Raw genomic sequence first — 16,637 nt, 5'->3', positions numbered from 1 at the left:
TATAACACTAAAAATTCAAGAAGTAAATATGGATATGATAAACAGTGCCGATATAGATATTTAAATATTAGGTTAAATTTCTATTTTATTTCTAAATTATTTTAGAATATATTTTAATTTCAATATATATATTTGTAGTCTTTGTTTTATAAAAGTCGTCCACATCATGTAAAGTTAAATGAGGTGTAAATTTAATGTAATAGTGAGTTTTAATTTTTATTATTATATCTTATAATCATATTTTTGTGCTTGGTAAAATATGATTTAGAGATGTTAAGATGAGTTTTATTAAGTGAATAAATATAATTTATTATGATATGGGTTGTAAAGTCAGAAAAATTCAATTTTTTTTAGAATAAAGATTAAATTGAACTCAAAGATAATTATGTAGATTGATAATTCGATCATTTCAAATACTAAAATATTTTCAATAATGTTTGAATAATTTAAATGTTTATTTTATTTGTTTATTAAATTATATAGCTTGACATTTTAATTTTTAATTATTATCTTTATAATGATATTTAATAAAATAAATAAACATTCTAATTTGTATTGTTATAAAATAATAAATGGAGTTAACTTTTGTGTTATAATAAATATATAAAATAAATTAAAAAAATAAATAATCTGAATCAATTCATTATTGAATTGAGTTACAAAATTTTTTACTTAAAAAAAATAACTAACTCGTTTATAATTTAATGCAAAGTGTCAGTTTAACACCTTTAATATCTTTATTATGATGCATAATAATTTATTTTACATAAAATCATGTGTTATGTTTAATTGATAACATGTCTTAATATTAATATATAATAATACATTATAAATAAAGGATTATATTAGGTTGATTTTGTATTTAAATTTTTTATTTATGTAACTTATAAAATAAATATTTTGTTTCTAAATTGTCACACGTATACTAAAGAATGAGAAGTCAATATTGTTTAAAATAATATATTATTATTATTGAGTGTGGTAGTATATATATATATATATATATATATATATATATATATATATATATATATATATATATATATATAACATACTTAATTTAGTTTTAACTTTATACCAAATTTGGATATTATTTTATTGATTTTTTCTTAAGAATTCATTTGACTTTGAGTATCTAAAATTTGTATATTTTTAAATTGAATCCCTAAAATTTTATTTTAATGTCAGTTAATGTCATGTTGTCTTCTATATATTGTCATTGCTTAAGCGTATATAAATAATGACATGTTATATTTTAAACTCTTGTAAATTTTTATATTTTAGTATTTATTAATTTTTTGCATAGAATATCCAAAAATTTAATACTTTTTAATGAAGAATTTATAATAATAATAATTCAATTATAAATACTTAAATTCAGAGGAACCTAAAGTTTAATTTTTTTATTTATTTTTCATCTAAAAACATATAATGCAAAAGAATAGTTATTTCAATACACTTGACAATACAATCAAACAACAGATATTTCATTAAAAAGTATAAAAAATCAAACCAATCAATGAGCACACTCTTTATTAAAAATTTAAATAAAAAGTAATGAAACTTTTTAAAAATATTGAAACTTAATTATAGCAATATAATATAATCAAATTATTTTCTAAATTATTATAATATTTATCTAAAAACCTGTCCCAGCTAATTATCCCTAAACCCTAAAATTCCTCTTGAAGATTGATACTTCGTTTTGTTTTTCTTCCGCCACTTCACCAGTGTCTCTGCGCTCTTTAAGGTATGTTCTTCACAGCTCTAAATACTCTTTTCCATTGTTGTTTACTTTCCAGTTTTCATATGCATTGCCCCAACCTCTACTATCGTCCATCCTTTTAACAAATTCTTCTATCACTAAAACCAATTTCACCGATTACGAAATTCATTTTATTTTTGTGTGTGAATATTCTTGCAAGAGGTAAAGCTGAATTTTTTGTTTTGTATTTTCTTTAGACGATCTCAAGTTTCTGAGATCCTATCTTCCCAGCCTGCTTGATCTTTTTTCCTATTCTACTTTGCATTGCTAAACAGGTGAAGGATGGAGATAAATTTGGGGAAACTTGCATTTGACGTTGATTTTCATCCGTCAGATAACCTTGTCGCCACGGGTCTAATTAACGGGGACCTTCATCTGTACGTTGCTTTGGATTAGAGCTGCAGCTTTCATAGCTAATACAGTTTTTTAATTATTTATACCTTTTTGGCATTTATGATAATTATTACATTGAATATGTGTGCTGCAGATACCGTTATAGCCCTGATAGTGTCCCTGTGAGGTATAGACTGTGAACCTTTTGTTTTTATACTTGTTTGATACTTGTAAACTCGCATACATGTTGACTTTATTTGTTTTCTGTGTGCCGTTTGCTGTTAGGAGATAGTTGTTGGTAATATGTAGTCCTCTGTTGCAATTATTAATTATTTTACTAATTATTCTTTCAGGCAATTGGAAGTTCATGCGCACACAGAGTCTTGCAGGGCTTCTCGATTCATCAATGGTGGACGTGGTAATGCACATTATTTTCGATATTGTGTATAACTTCTGATGATCTTACTTGCATGCGTTTGAGTTTAAAATGTTTATGGTCATGTTTCTCTTTTAGTGCTGTTGACGGGTTCTCCAGATTGCTCTATACTGGCTACGGATGTGGAGACCGGATCTACAATTACCCGTATTGATAATGCTCACGAGTGAGTAGATTTACTGCAGTTACTGATTTGTTGTGATTTGGGTAACGGGATAATCACTAGCATCCTCATTGCTTTAGAATTTTTATTTGGCTTTTGTTGTGATATAGGGCTGCAGTAAATAGATTGATAAACTTGACCGAGTCAACTGTTGCCTCAGGAGACGATGAGGGTTGTATAAAGGTACATTTTTGTTCTTATTTCAAATTCTCAGAATTTGTATTTTATTTGAATTCCAGATTATTTTGTGGTATGCATTAATAATATTTTACATAGATATTCAGCCATTTCTAAGATAGTGGATGGCAGCAATGGATTGATCTCTTGTTTTAAAATTTAACAATCTTTGCTGAGCTCTTAAATTGATAAACCTTAATTAGGTGTGCTCGACTAATTTTGAAAGCCCTATGCTCATAGCAAGCACAGAAAATACCAGGTCAATGATCACTACTAGCAAATCCGTTTGACTATAATCCCTTTCTTTCTGCAGCCACCCCCCAATAGCATTCATTATTTGAATATTGTATCATTGATTATTTTATTTTATACATGTATATTTTTAACTTTATGTTATTTTCAGTGCTATTCTGCTTAAAATCACCCTGTACTTTTCTGAAGATAGTTGCAATTTTGATCTTGTAGAGTTATGGGAAGGTCAGACTGTTGGTGCTTTCTCAACGTGTTTCATCTGCTCTTCTTTGTTGTAGGTTTGGGATACCAGAGAACGCTCTTGCTGCAATTCTTTTGATGCCCATGAAGATTACATTTCAGACATGACTTTTGCTTCTGATGCAATGAAACTGTTGACAACAAGGTAGTAAATTCATGTAGCTCACCTGCCCTAAAATATCAATGGATATAGTGTAAATTCTTATTTTCCATAAATTTCCTGTTTTTTTAGCGGAGACGGGACTCTGTCTGTTTGCAATCTTCGAAGAAATACAGTAAGTTGAATATCTGTATTTTCTGGTTCCTCTTAAAGCATATGTTCTCTCTACTTATTTCATGATTTTTAACCACCCATTCATGATTTATTGAAAGGTACAAACTCGATCCGAATTTTCTGAAGATGAGTTGCTGTCTGTTGTTTTAATGAAGGTATTAAAGTCAAAGTCCATGAATTTGCAGTGAATTCTTATGCTTTTATAGGAACTTTTTAAATATTTCTGGAAAAGCATTTTTGTTATTTCTATCTTCACTTTTATAATTTGGCCAATAGTTTAGGGACTAAAAACATATTTAACCCTTTTAAGTTTTATGAAAGGAACCTTTCTTTTGTTTTGTAATTTTCTTTTCTGTATGCATTTTAAAAGACGACACTAATAGTTTTGTATTTATTTAATATTGAAAGGCAAAAAAAAATGAAAAAATCAATGTAGTTATAAGAATATGATATTTTTTATTTTCAGGACTGTTTGCTGCAAAACCACTTCCTACAGAATCAGTGAGAGTGGACAGTGATCCACCACCAGATTGTAATGGATTGAGATGCAGTCTTGGAACTGAGTTTTGTACCATATGCTGCAATGGACAAGGATCCAAAACAATCGATTAAGCAAATAAATATTTAAAATTAATAATAATGGTATAATAATATTGTATACCTCTATTTTAAGAGAATTTATTGAACGTAATACGGTCATTTACATGAATTATGCTGCTCCAAAAGCAACAGACAAACAACCAGGTCTTACCAAAAAATTAATTTATCACTGAATGAATATTAGTATACACGAAAATAGAATAAAATGTAAGCTATGGTTTTACTCTTTAACAATGAATATATTCAAGGATTAAGATAAAAAAAATTGTATGACAATGAAAACTGTATAATGAAATTGAATTTGATGAATTATGAAATTGGGTGGTGTGGTTTGTAGGATGGACATGTCTCTATTGACAGCATAAGAAAACTGTATAATGAAATTTTTCTGACCAGACATTAGTCAGTGCAAGTTTCATGCACCAAACCATCTTATAAATTTGGAATCAAACATTGCCTTTTCTGGTAAAAGCTTTGTCTTCAACCTTTGCTTCCAGGCTTTTTGTGCTTTCCTATTCTAGCTAGCTTTTTTCAATTTCAAAAAGCACAATTCAAAGACAATATGAACTGGGGCACACCAAAAAACTAATACATCAAAAGAGGAACATTTCCATATTAGGCTTTACATTCATCATGTAGTACTTCAATTAATTTTGTACTATCCAACCATTTCTATCAGCTTAATTTTACAAATTCTTGCCAATGCAATTTGTTTTCACGAAACCTTCTATGATTTTCCATCTCATGCAAAAATGTATTTTGTTTTTTTAGTATATTTATCAAGAAAATCACTTGATCATCGAGCTTGTTTAAGTAATCAGAATTATTTGTGGAAGACCCCAACCTATGATATTAAAAATTATTGATTCGGTGGATTATTGTCCAAAAACAGTAATCGTGTTATTTTTTTGTAGGCTAGTTTATGTTTTTATTCCAGTTTCTGTTTTTATCCCTTTCTCTTTGGAACTCTATAAATAGAGTTTTTCCATTCACAAACTGTTGTAATTTTTACACACATTCAAGCAATAATATCAGATATACATTTTCTCTAAAGCAAATCAGGAACTCTTTCACTAACCTCTTAACCGTTCTTTTCTTCTCCTTCTCTTCGGTTTTCTTTCCTCTTTCATCTCCGGTGAAGACAACCTTTTGCTCCGACGCAGGATCTCCATGGAAGCCCTCGAACTTTTCTTTTCTCTCACTCGAGCCTTTCTGTCTTATCACCCACTTACCATCTGATCTAAAGGAGGCTTATAGTGAAAGTTAAGTTTCGTGTTTTGGGTTCAAAGGCTGCGTTTTGGATTAAAGGCCATTGGGCCTATTCTTTTCAGTGCGGCAAGTTTTCTTTATGGTATAAAGAGCATAAACCATACCCACTTTACTTCCGCTGCCCAGGTTCTGTTCTTTGATGATTCTTGCTTCCTTCTACCATGGATATCACAGACCAGTCTACCAACCTCGCCAGCCCTTTCTACTTACACCCTGGGGAGAATCCAGAATTAACCCTCATCTCTCAAGTCCTGGGTGAGACTAATTACTCTTATTGGAGCAGAAGCATGAGAAGAGCACTCCTATCCAAAAACAAGATCAACTTTATTGATGGGTCTATCAAGAAACCCAAGAAAAATGAAGCTTTGTTTGATGCATGGGAAAGATGCAACATGATGGTACTCATGGATTATAAAAACACTTTCTCTAGAAATTGCAAAAAGTGTAATATATGTTGAAGAAGCCAAAGAATTGTGGGATGAGCTAAAGGAGAGATTTTCTAAAGGTGACTATTTTAAAATCTCTGACCTTCTCCAAGACATTCATTCAATCAAACAAGGGGAAAGAACTGTTAATCAATTCTTTACTGACTTAAAAATCCTCTGGGAAGAATTGGAATCTCTTAGGCCCATACCCAACTGTACCTGTGAAATCCCTTGCAGCTGTGAACTCTCAAGAACTTCTCTGAAATACAGAGAAGTAGAGCATGTTATATGCTTTTTAAAAGGGTTAAATGACACCTATAATACTGTCCTGACCCAGATTCTATTGATGGAACCCCTGTCAAACATCAATCGTGTTTTCTCTCTCGTTATGCAACAAGAGAGACAAGAAAGGTCTGAATCTGGCACTGCAAGCCATAATCACTCTACTGAAACCAGTAGAGTCCTAGCCAATGTTGCTAACAGGAACAACAATTGGAAAGCAGACCAGACCTGGAAAAATCAAGGTCGTGGTGTTGGGTCACATGGTCTGGGAAGAGGCAGAGGAAAGAATCCTAATTATGGAAAACAGTGTTCTTACTGCAACAAGATGAATCACATTGTGGATGAGTGCTACTCCAAGCACGATTTTCCACCTTGGTACAAAAAGAATGATAGCAATCAAGAGAAAAGAAGTGACTGAAACTCTACTAATGTCTGCCAAGGCAGTTCTGGACCAGAAAATACCCATCAGGGAGACACCAGCACTACTTTCAACAAACTCACCTCAGAGCAAATTGAAAAACTTCTCAAAATGATTGAGAAAGCTGATGAGCCTACACATAAGATCAATCAGATGCAGAGGAATGACAAGGAGGACAAACCAGGTACTCTTTCTTGGATTATTGACACTGGGGCCACTGATCATGTGACCCATGAGAAAGGGAATTTTGTCACCTTCTATAAGATTAAGCCCATTACTGTTAAATTGCCTAATAACTCTGTTATTACTGCCAAACATGCAGGAACTATTCAATTTTCTAGAGACTTTGTGATTTTTAATGTGCTTTATATCCCTGATTTCTCTTTCAATTTAATCTATGTTCAAAGTCTTATAAGAGACTTGAATTGTAGCCTAATTTTTTCTTCTGATGTTTGCTAGATAAGGGAGAACTCTACATTGAAGATGATTGGGTGTGCTAACTCTTACAAGGGTCTCTACTACCTACAAACATATTGATGTAAATCTATGGCACTATAGATTAGGCCATCCTGGACACAAGGTTGTCAAACAGATTTGTGAACATTTTCCCTATGTACAAATGAATGCTAATACTGTTTGTGATGTTTGCCACTATGCTAAGCAACATAAATCGCCTTTTCCTATAAGTAATTCCTTATCTGCGGAATGTTTTGAAATGATTCACTGTGATATATGGGGTCCTCTTTTTGTTTCTTCTATTCATGGACATAAATATTTTCTTACTATTGTTGATGATTATAGTCGACCTACATGGATATTTTTTATGAACAATATGGGCCAAACTAGAGGCTTATTACAAAATTTTATTGTTAAGATTAAGAATCAGTTTGGTAAAATAATTAAGACTGTTAGAACTGAACCCGAGTTCAACTGTGTCAACTTATATGACTTGCATGGTACTAGCCATCAAAGCCTGATTATTCAAACCTTTGTTATTGTAATAAAACTAGTATTTAAAGGATGCATTTTATTTATTTTTTGACGAAAATTCATTGACAATGACAAACAAAAAAGGTTCCTTTCCTGACACATACACCCTGTTTAGATCCTTGTCCATTGCAGCATATTGTACAAAACTGAGTTCCAAAACTGCATTTCAATCCATTGCAATCTGGCGGTGGATCACTCTCCACTCTTACTGATTCTGTAGGAAATGAAAAGGCTCGTCTTTTACTAACATTCTGAAAGAGAGAAGAAGAAGAAGAATGACAAAAGAGAGAAGAGAAGAAGAAGAAGAAGAAGAATCACCTTGTTGGGAAACACAAAGTTCAGCTGAGAAAAGGATCCCAGCAAAACAGAAGCTCAACCAAAAAAGAGACATTGCAGTGTAGTGTTGTGAGTCACGGAAGAAGTTGAACAAGTGAGGTTTATGAAATGCAGTTTTATGTTACCAGTTTTATGGCTTTTTAAAGTGAATTATTTATGAAAATGTGGTAATTTTTGACCGAACAGAAAAATCGTGTAATTATGCAATGGTGCTCTGAAAGTATATGTTACCAGTTTTGTGGTAAACAAAGTAAAAAGTTGCTTTATTTCCTTTTTCTATTTTTATTTAAGTACCAACGAAAGAAGAATTCACTTTGCTCGGTGTGGGCTCACCTTACTGCCATTACCGCATTCTCTCATTCGTAGTTTTTAGGAAGAGATTCTGGAATAACTATGTTTGTGTTTAACTTTTACTATTTAATTTGATTAAGAAAAATAAAATCATACAAAAGAGAAAAATTCGGATTTTCTTTTTATTAATATTATTATAATAATTTTTTCATTATTAATATTATTATCATTACTGTTATTAATATTAATAATAATAATAATAAAGTGAGGTCATTATTTTAATAAAGTTTTGTGTTCTTTTTGTCTCAGTTTGCTAAAATTGAAAGGTACTTTATGCCAAAAACCTAAACAACGCACAGAGATCTATTCCATTTTTACAACGAAAACTCTAAGTTGTCCCTTTCCATCTCACACAACTCTGTAATGGCTTTTTTGTGGTTCTATATTGCTGTTTTGTCTGGGACTATTTTTTCAGCTCAATTCTCTGTTTTCGAGCAAGGTGATGCTTCGTCTTCATCTCTTATCTCTTATAACTTTTAAAATCTTACTAGTCGTCTTCCTCCTTAACAGCGTATTCAGCCGGTGAGAGACGAATGGAGGACGATAAAGTGACAGATTTACCTGGACAACCAGTAGTAAACTTCAATCACTATGCTGGTTACGTGAAGTTAAGACGAGAAGAAAAGAAAGCACTATTTTACTGGTTCTTCGAAGCTCAAGAGGCTTCATCGCATAAACCTCTCGTGCTTTGGCTAACTGGAGGTATGTCTTGACCAATCTTTCATTCATTTTAAGTTATACAATTTCTTTTATCTTAATATTTTAGTGTGTTTCTTGTTAAGAGCAAAACTTATCGTTAATGATAAATTAATCTTTTTGTAGGACCTGGTTGTTCGTCTGTTGCTTTTGGAGCAGCACAAGAGATTGGTCCATTTCGTGTAGACGACCATCAGCGTATTACCTTCAACAAATTCTCCTGGAACAGAGGTATACAAAATTATTTTACGATTGTTTTAAATTTTAAATATTTATTTGCTTAACTGATTGTTTTGGACTCTGTTGTTTCAATTTTACAGTTGCCAATATCATATTCTTGGAATCACCGATTAGTGTGGGTTTTTCTTACACTAATAATTCCGATGACTTAAGCAAGCTCGGTGATCAAGTGGTTGCTCTTGATAACTATGCCTTCTTGCTTGGTTGGTTTAAGAGATTTCCAAGATTCAAATCCCATGAATTTTATATCGTAGGAGAGAGCTATGGAGGTACTTTCTGATATCTATATTTAATCAATAATTTACTAACTACTTTTATTGAAGAAATCTTTTACATGTGTTTGAAATAACAGGACATTATGCTCCACAGTTGGCTGAGGTTATACATGAAGGGAACAAAAATGGCCCTTACATAAATCTTAAGGGATTCATGGTAATTTACGAAACAATGTTGTACGGTTTAAACTGATATACTCAAAAAATGAAATACCTTTTTCATTAAATTTAACGATGAATTTGGTGCGACATAAAATACAGATGGGAAACCCTGTGATTAACGATGTGACAGACTTGAAAGGCATATTTGATTTTGCTTTCTATCATGCCATAATTTCAAAGCAAGTATATGATGGCATAAGAGAGAAATGTGATTTCATGACAAAAAACAATACAAAGGAATGTAGTTGGATCGTGGCCAAATTCGTAAAGGCCTATTCTGACATAGATGTATTTAGTATTTACTCTCCTGTCTGTCTGTTGGACTATGAAAGACCAGTTTCAAGTATGTTTGATGGTATCCCGTATGCTGTCTCAGAATTTGTAAGTATAATTTGTCTGATTTAAAACTCACTATTTTGTTAATTAATAATACACCTGTATTAAATAATGGAAAAAAATAAATTATTTTGTGATGCATTTTAGGACCTCCGGAATATGATTCCGACAATGGCTTACGATCCATGTAAAGCTAACGACGTGGAGAAGTATTTCAACAGGAAGGATGTCCAGAAGGCCATTCATGCATACCTCCCTGACATGTTTGATCCCTACACGATATGCAGGTACTGATTTTCATGTATAATATATGTATTTAACTGTTTATTTTTAACTGATTAAATTAACACAGTAATATTTATTTTGTGATGAAGCACTAAAATTAAAAAATGGAATGATTCGCCAAGCACAGTTCTTCCAGTGATTCAGAAACTACTACATGCTGGTTTACGCATTTGGATGTACAGGTATATATACTTATAATTACTTGCATATATAGTATATTTGAAGAAGTTTGACGATGATATTGATAGAGATCTTTTACATTACCGATCGTCTCTACTTTAGGACGATCGGTGTGAGAAGACAACTGAACCTGTCGATCGGTACGACTGATCGTCCGAGAGTAGAGACGATCGGCAGTGAAAAGAACAGGAACAGTAGCGAGAAGTCAACAGAACCTGTCGATCGGTACAACCGATCGTCCGAGAGTAGCCGATTAGTGGTGACGATCGGTAAGAACAATCGGTAATGTAAAAGATCTCAATCATACAGCCGATCGTCCGAGTAGAGCCGATCAGTGATGACAATCGGTAAGGACGATCGGTAATGTACGGTGACGATATCGGTAATGTAAAAGATCTTATCAGATATTTTAACATAGATATAAATAAATGCAGTGGAGACAGTGATGGTAGAGTTCCATGGTTATCAACGAGATACAGTTTGGAAGAGCTGAAAGTGAATGTGACAAGAGAATGGAGAGCTTGGTTTGAAGGAAGAGAAGTTGGAGGATGGGTAGAGGAGTACGAGGGTGGTCTCACTTTTGCCTCCATTAGAGGTGCTGGTCATCAAGCTCCATTTATAAACCACGAGAAGCTCTTTCTCTCTTCTACCATTTCCTTTCTGGTCAATCGCTTCCTTCTTCTACCTTCTGATTCATTCCATGTAAATTGTCATCTTTTTACATTTATTCACATCCAAGAGAAATTGTCATTTTACAGAATATATATGTTTTTTACATGTCTCAGTCTATTATTAGAAAGTTAATAATCAATAGTTACTGCTATAATTAAAATATATATACATATATGAAATGAAACAAGAATATGAAAGGGAAAGGAGAATTATTTTACGAAAGAAAAAAAAATCGAATGTTTTAAATGGTTAGTTTATTAAATTTGAAGTTTTAATGATTTAAAAATTGAGTTTGAAATGTGTGGATTGAAAGTTTAATAATTTAAAAATCGTAACTTACAAATAAATGATAAAATGTTAATAACTTTAAGACAATTAATTAAACTCTTATTTTTTTTATGATAAACCGTGAATAATTAAACAATTACACGCTGTTTAAACTAATTTTTTGTAGTGAGTTTTCGACATTTCAGAAGCAATTTTTTAAACAAGATTCGTTTTAATGTTTTGAGTTAAATAATTAAATATTAATGTTATTGTAGAAATTTAATTACAGGCTCTTGCTTTGGGTCTCATCATGCAAATTCAAAAGCATTAATTTCCGAAAATACTAAAGAAAAATTAAGTATCATGCATTTAGAAAACCATGAAAAAAGTGATTCATCTTTCAAAATATCAGCCTTTCCACATTTCACAGTTTTACTGGATTCATCTTTTATAACAATTAATTTGGCAGTGGTTTGGCAGCCATCATTAAATAATTAATTAATGTTTTCATTAATTAATTAAATGTTTTCATTAATTAATTAAATGTTTTCATTAATTATAGTTAAATGTTTTCATTAATTAATTATTTAATGTTTTCATTAATTAATTAAATGTTTTCATTAATTAATTAATGATGCATTTCTAAACAGGGTGTATGTGTTAGTAAAGGAACCTTTTTTGTTTGTACATGTCAATGAATTTTCGTGAAAAAATAAATAAAATGCATGCTTTAAATAGTAGTTTTATTACAATAATAACAAATAATTTATAGGAGTTTGAATAATTATGAAGTAAATTGAATTTTAATTATGATCTACCAAGTATTAATTTTAAGTTTCTACAAATTAATTTTTAAAAGATGAATCCAACAAAACTGTGAAATGTCAAAGTCTTATATTTTAAAATTAGAGCTTCCGAATTCTCCAATAACGATGATAGTTTAAAACTATTTCTCACTAAATAAGCGAGTAAAATAATTGATTTGACCTATATGAAATAGATAACAACGGTTCATAAATAATTAATTTGATCCAATAAAATTAATAAGAAATTCATAAATAATAATAACAACAATAATAATTTTAATGTTTATATTTAATTAGTAATTAATATTTAAAAAAATTATTGCAGTAAATTATAAAATAAATCAATAACTAGAACTGTCAAAACGGGTCATCCGACCCGACCCGGCCCGATCCACTACGGGTTGGTCACAAAGTGAGTCAACCCAACCCAACTCATTTATTAGCGAGCCAGAAAAATTCAAACCCGGTCCGACCCACCCTTGGTGGATAAATGAGTTAGCTCACTAGCTCACTTAATTACATTTTTTTTAATAAAAAAAATTATAATAATTTTATAATTCAAATTTAAATAAATTCACTCCCATGGGTATTTAATTAATTTTGAAAATAAGAAACTTAAAAAAAATTCAAGCAAAAAATAATAATAAATATTTTTTATAAAATTAAAATTAAATTTTAATAAAATAAAATTAGGTAGGTGGGTTGGTGGGCCAACCCGGCCCACCACAGATTCAACCTGCATGAGCCGGGTTTAAATCTGACCCGCATAAAAAAATGTAATTTTTTCAAATCCAACCCGACTCAAACCTGTGGTGGGTCGAGTTGGCCCGCGGGTTGTGACCCATTTCGACAGCTCTATTAATAACATTAATTGTATCAATTAAAATTAATATTTAATAATTTAACTTAAAACGTTAAAACACAATCTAATCTTGTTTTAAAATATTGTTTTTTGAAATGTTGAAAACTCACTAAGAAAAATAAGTTTTTATAGCGTTTAACTATTCACCGTGTATCAAAACCCGATAGAAAATATTATGTAAGTTACGATTTTGTAATTAAACAGTAAGTTTTTATAGCGTTTAATTATAGAGTTTAATTAATTGCTATAAATTATTAACATTTTATTATTTATTACGATTTCAAATCATTATTTAAATTTATATTGTTAGAATAAAATATTTATTAAGGAGTGACATATATTGAATTATTAAGGAGTGGATTTCTCATTTCAGTATATTTTTTATTCGTTTCCTTATTTAATAGTATTAAAACTTTTTTTTTGTGGAAAATTGATCACAGCCTTACTTACTAAGGAGACATTTCCAGTTCTTTCCATGAAAATTTTTCACTCAGAAAAAGATTTCCTACCCTTCAGATTTGGAAAAGAAAAATTTATATCTCAATATTTGAAAAACTTTAGTACAAAACTTTAATCATATAAAAACAAAACTTTAATCATATAAAAATGTTTGTGTGTTTTCCTTTGCTGTGTGCTTTTCCTTCTCTTCTATGCCACTATAGTCACTACCTTTTTTATTTTTTCTCTCTCAAGGTTAACCTTTTCTCGTGTTCAAATTTATAAAGAGGCTAGAAAATTAAGAAAAATTAAATAAAACATTTGAGATGAAGAGAGAGAAGAATAAAATAAAATAGGTTGGATGTAAGAAATCTTTTTTCCAAATTTTTTATGTGAAAATCTTTTTATGAAGAAAATTTCAAATTTATTATGACAAAAAATATTTATGAATCGGAATTTTGAAATAAAGTCTTTAATAAAAAGAAAAAAAATAAATTTTATTAAGATTAAAATAAATTAAAAAGTTGGAAATACAATATCAAATGTTGGAAGTATAGGATGAAATATCTTATTCAGAAAGAAAATTTACTTAGTATTAAGATATTATAAAGATTATTGAAGATAATACAACTTAATATAATTTTTTATGACAGACTTTTAGGTTAAAGTTGATTAAGTTATTTTTAATTTTACTTAGTAATATTATCAAGGTTATTGTTAACTAATATTACTTAGTGTTCATTTTAATATAAAAAATATTTTTTATATGTGTAAAACATATTTTTTATTAACATCAATAAATAAATGGTAATTTTAGTTAAGGTTATTTTCTAACAATATTAATCAAGATGATAGAAATTATTTCTCAAGTTTTTTTGTAGTTTATACTATTAGAGTTGTATATTAGATTATGACTAATAATGATGTTTGTATAAGTTTTTTCATCTAATATTATTGATGGATTATTCTATAATAAATGTCAATCAGAACATTTTAAATTTAAATCCGTCATTTTGTTTATTTAATGATGATTAAAATTATTTATTTAGATAAAAAAAAAAAAATTTAATGAATTTAAAATTTTTCTATTTAAACAAAACACTAAAAAAATAAATTCAAACTTAATATATTTAAACTTTCTGAAAATTATAAAATTGTGTATCATCACTATCCAAGCCCAAGTTAAAAGATAAAAAATGCTATGTGATTATATTTAATATTTTTTTTATTAAAATTTAAAAGTAAAAGATGTTAAAATTGTTTAATTTAAATGTGAAGTTACAAAATAAATAAGAATGAAAACATATAAAAAAGTCCATCATCTTTATAGATTAATATACTGTTACGGGTTATAGATGAAAAAAAAGTGTTGACTACATTTTTCATCATGGCCGGTGGCGTGGCGGCGGTGATTGTTCGGTGACGTCCTAGCTTTCAAAGGTTTGTTCTTTTACTCTTCTCATCTTTGAATAGTAAATTGAATCCAACTGTAGTCTTAGTAACCTGAATTGGATAATGCCACGGTTCTATATTCTGTTAGAACTTGGGGGAAGAGCGACCAAAATGGTGATTATTATTGTTAGATGAATTTTCTAGTATTGCATTGGGGTAAAGCTGCCTTGATGTGAGCGAAATCTTTCTTTGATTCAAAGAGAAATGATTAGGAAGGAAGCAATGAAATGTTTATAGGCTTGCTGACTAGGAGGTGTTTGTAGAAATGCCACTCAGGTATAATAGTTTGTTTATTTTTTTGACATTATTTCAGTTTATTTTCTCCGCTTGAGATCTTCCTTCCTTCATTTATTTTGTCATGTTTAGTTTTCAGTGTGTCACTTTGCAACTGATTTGATCTCTTTTTCTGTCTTACGCTTCTTTTCCAGCTTCTAAAATTTGGTGGGCATAAAAATCTTGTTAGGCTAGCACCTTTCTCTCCAAATCACTGATGGCTTTTTTATTTCAGAAATTTCAAGAGGTATCTCCTAATTTTTGTATGAAATATTACTACTTTTTGGTTGACTTTGCTAAATTATTTAAATTATGTGTTAATCTCACTGCCCTCGTCAAAGACATGCCGTCTTTAACGAAGAGTGACCAAAATTCATTCGGAGCAAAATATGTTCTTATGTTATGGTTAACTATGATATCTTATTCCATATGTGGAGCATCATGTGAAACCTATAACAACAATTTTGGTTTTAATTTGTCTCCAGGCTGTGAGAACCCTCACAAAAAATCCCATATTTTCTAGGGATCCTCAACAACTACAATTTGAAGCGGACATTAACTGTTTGTTTCTTTATACAAGGTTGGTCCTTTCTACTGTCTAAGTTTATTGATTAATTTTGACTGTGAAGTTTCATTCATTTGGTTTATATCATGGTAATATACACTTTTCTCTTTATGTTTGTATCATGGACGAGCTAATATATTTATAAACTAAGACTTAGAATTCCTACTCTCTTTATCATTCCACCGTTGTTTTCTTAGAGTCTTTCAGTCTACTATTACTGTTGATTGGATGAAAATGGGAGAAGAGAGATAGAAAGAGTCCACAATATATTTGTAATTTACTTAGAAAGAAGGGTTTGACAAAATAGACTGTGTTTGTGTCCCAACCTTATTAATAATCAAAGGTGGCTGAAGCCAGACAAATAGATTTGTTAATATTCAGTTCGGTTAGTAGTTTGGGTAAAAAATGGCTCTTATGAAGTTGGAAGTGAATGGAGATGGCTTTGAGTTTGAAAGTCAATGTCTCTAAACTGGAGCTGCCAAATCCAGCCGCATTCTCTATCATTAGGCTAGCCAATTTGAGACAGCTTAAGGTATTACTCTGACTTTCTAAGCTTCAATCATTGTATTCAAAGAAGGATCATCAATGCTACTTCTGATATAGATTATAGATAATCAACTGTCTCTGTTCTGATGAGAAATTCCATTGATATGCATTTGTTTGAATACGAAGATCCATGTAACCATTGGGCACCCCTTCAGTTATTGGTTTTATTGATTAATAAATATGATAACGATCGACTCTTTTGAGCAATTTCTTCTTATCATTATATAATACTATATAAAAAAAATGGAATTGGCGTGTAATAAAAGTGAGA

The 16,637-nt window shown here is 30.3% G+C and overlaps 1 protein-coding gene, 1 long non-coding RNA gene and 1 pseudogene across 3 annotated transcripts; all 3 read left to right on the top strand.

Annotated features, from left to right (window-relative positions):
- The first annotated feature begins 1,594 nt into the window (after positions 1–1,594).
- Positions 1,595–4,298, top strand: LOC148201156 (WD repeat-containing protein 55-like). Of its 2 annotated transcripts, none has more exons than XM_088113769.1 (10): positions 1,595–1,750; positions 2,041–2,142; positions 2,253–2,285; positions 2,452–2,516; positions 2,613–2,700; positions 2,808–2,880; positions 3,405–3,511; positions 3,599–3,641; positions 3,739–3,795; positions 4,107–4,298. In XM_088113769.1, exons 2-10 carry the CDS (start codon positions 2,048–2,050, stop codon positions 4,143–4,145), a joined length of 600 nt encoding a protein of 199 aa, XP_087969895.1. In that variant the 5' UTR covers positions 1,595–1,750; positions 2,041–2,047; the 3' UTR covers positions 4,146–4,298. The 2 variants fall into 2 exon arrangements, with proteins under 2 accessions (XP_087969895.1, XP_087969896.1); XM_088113770.1 differs by lacking the exon at positions 1,595–1,750 and adding an exon at positions 1,774–1,927.
- A 4,290-nt stretch (positions 4,299–8,588) lies between these two features.
- Positions 8,589–11,177, top strand: LOC148201155 (serine carboxypeptidase-like 35; annotated as a pseudogene).
- Positions 11,178–14,819: 3,642 nt separating this feature from the next.
- LOC148201154 (uncharacterized) lies at positions 14,820–16,630 on the top strand. The gene is made up of 3 exons (XR_015785430.1): positions 14,820–14,970; positions 15,411–15,502; positions 15,741–16,630. It is a non-coding gene; the product is annotated as an uncharacterized LOC148201154 (long non-coding RNA).
- Positions 16,631–16,637: the final 7 nt, after the last annotated feature.

The sequence above is a fragment of the Vigna umbellata genome, chromosome 4 (assembly GCF_029865625.1).
Source record: "Vigna umbellata cultivar VRB3 chromosome 4, Vumbellata_1.0, whole genome shotgun sequence".
NCBI classification, from domain to species: Eukaryota; Viridiplantae; Streptophyta; class Magnoliopsida; order Fabales; family Fabaceae; genus Vigna; species Vigna umbellata.
Note: the sequence above shows the minus strand (reverse complement) of the source record. Positions and strands in the feature narration are given on the sequence as shown.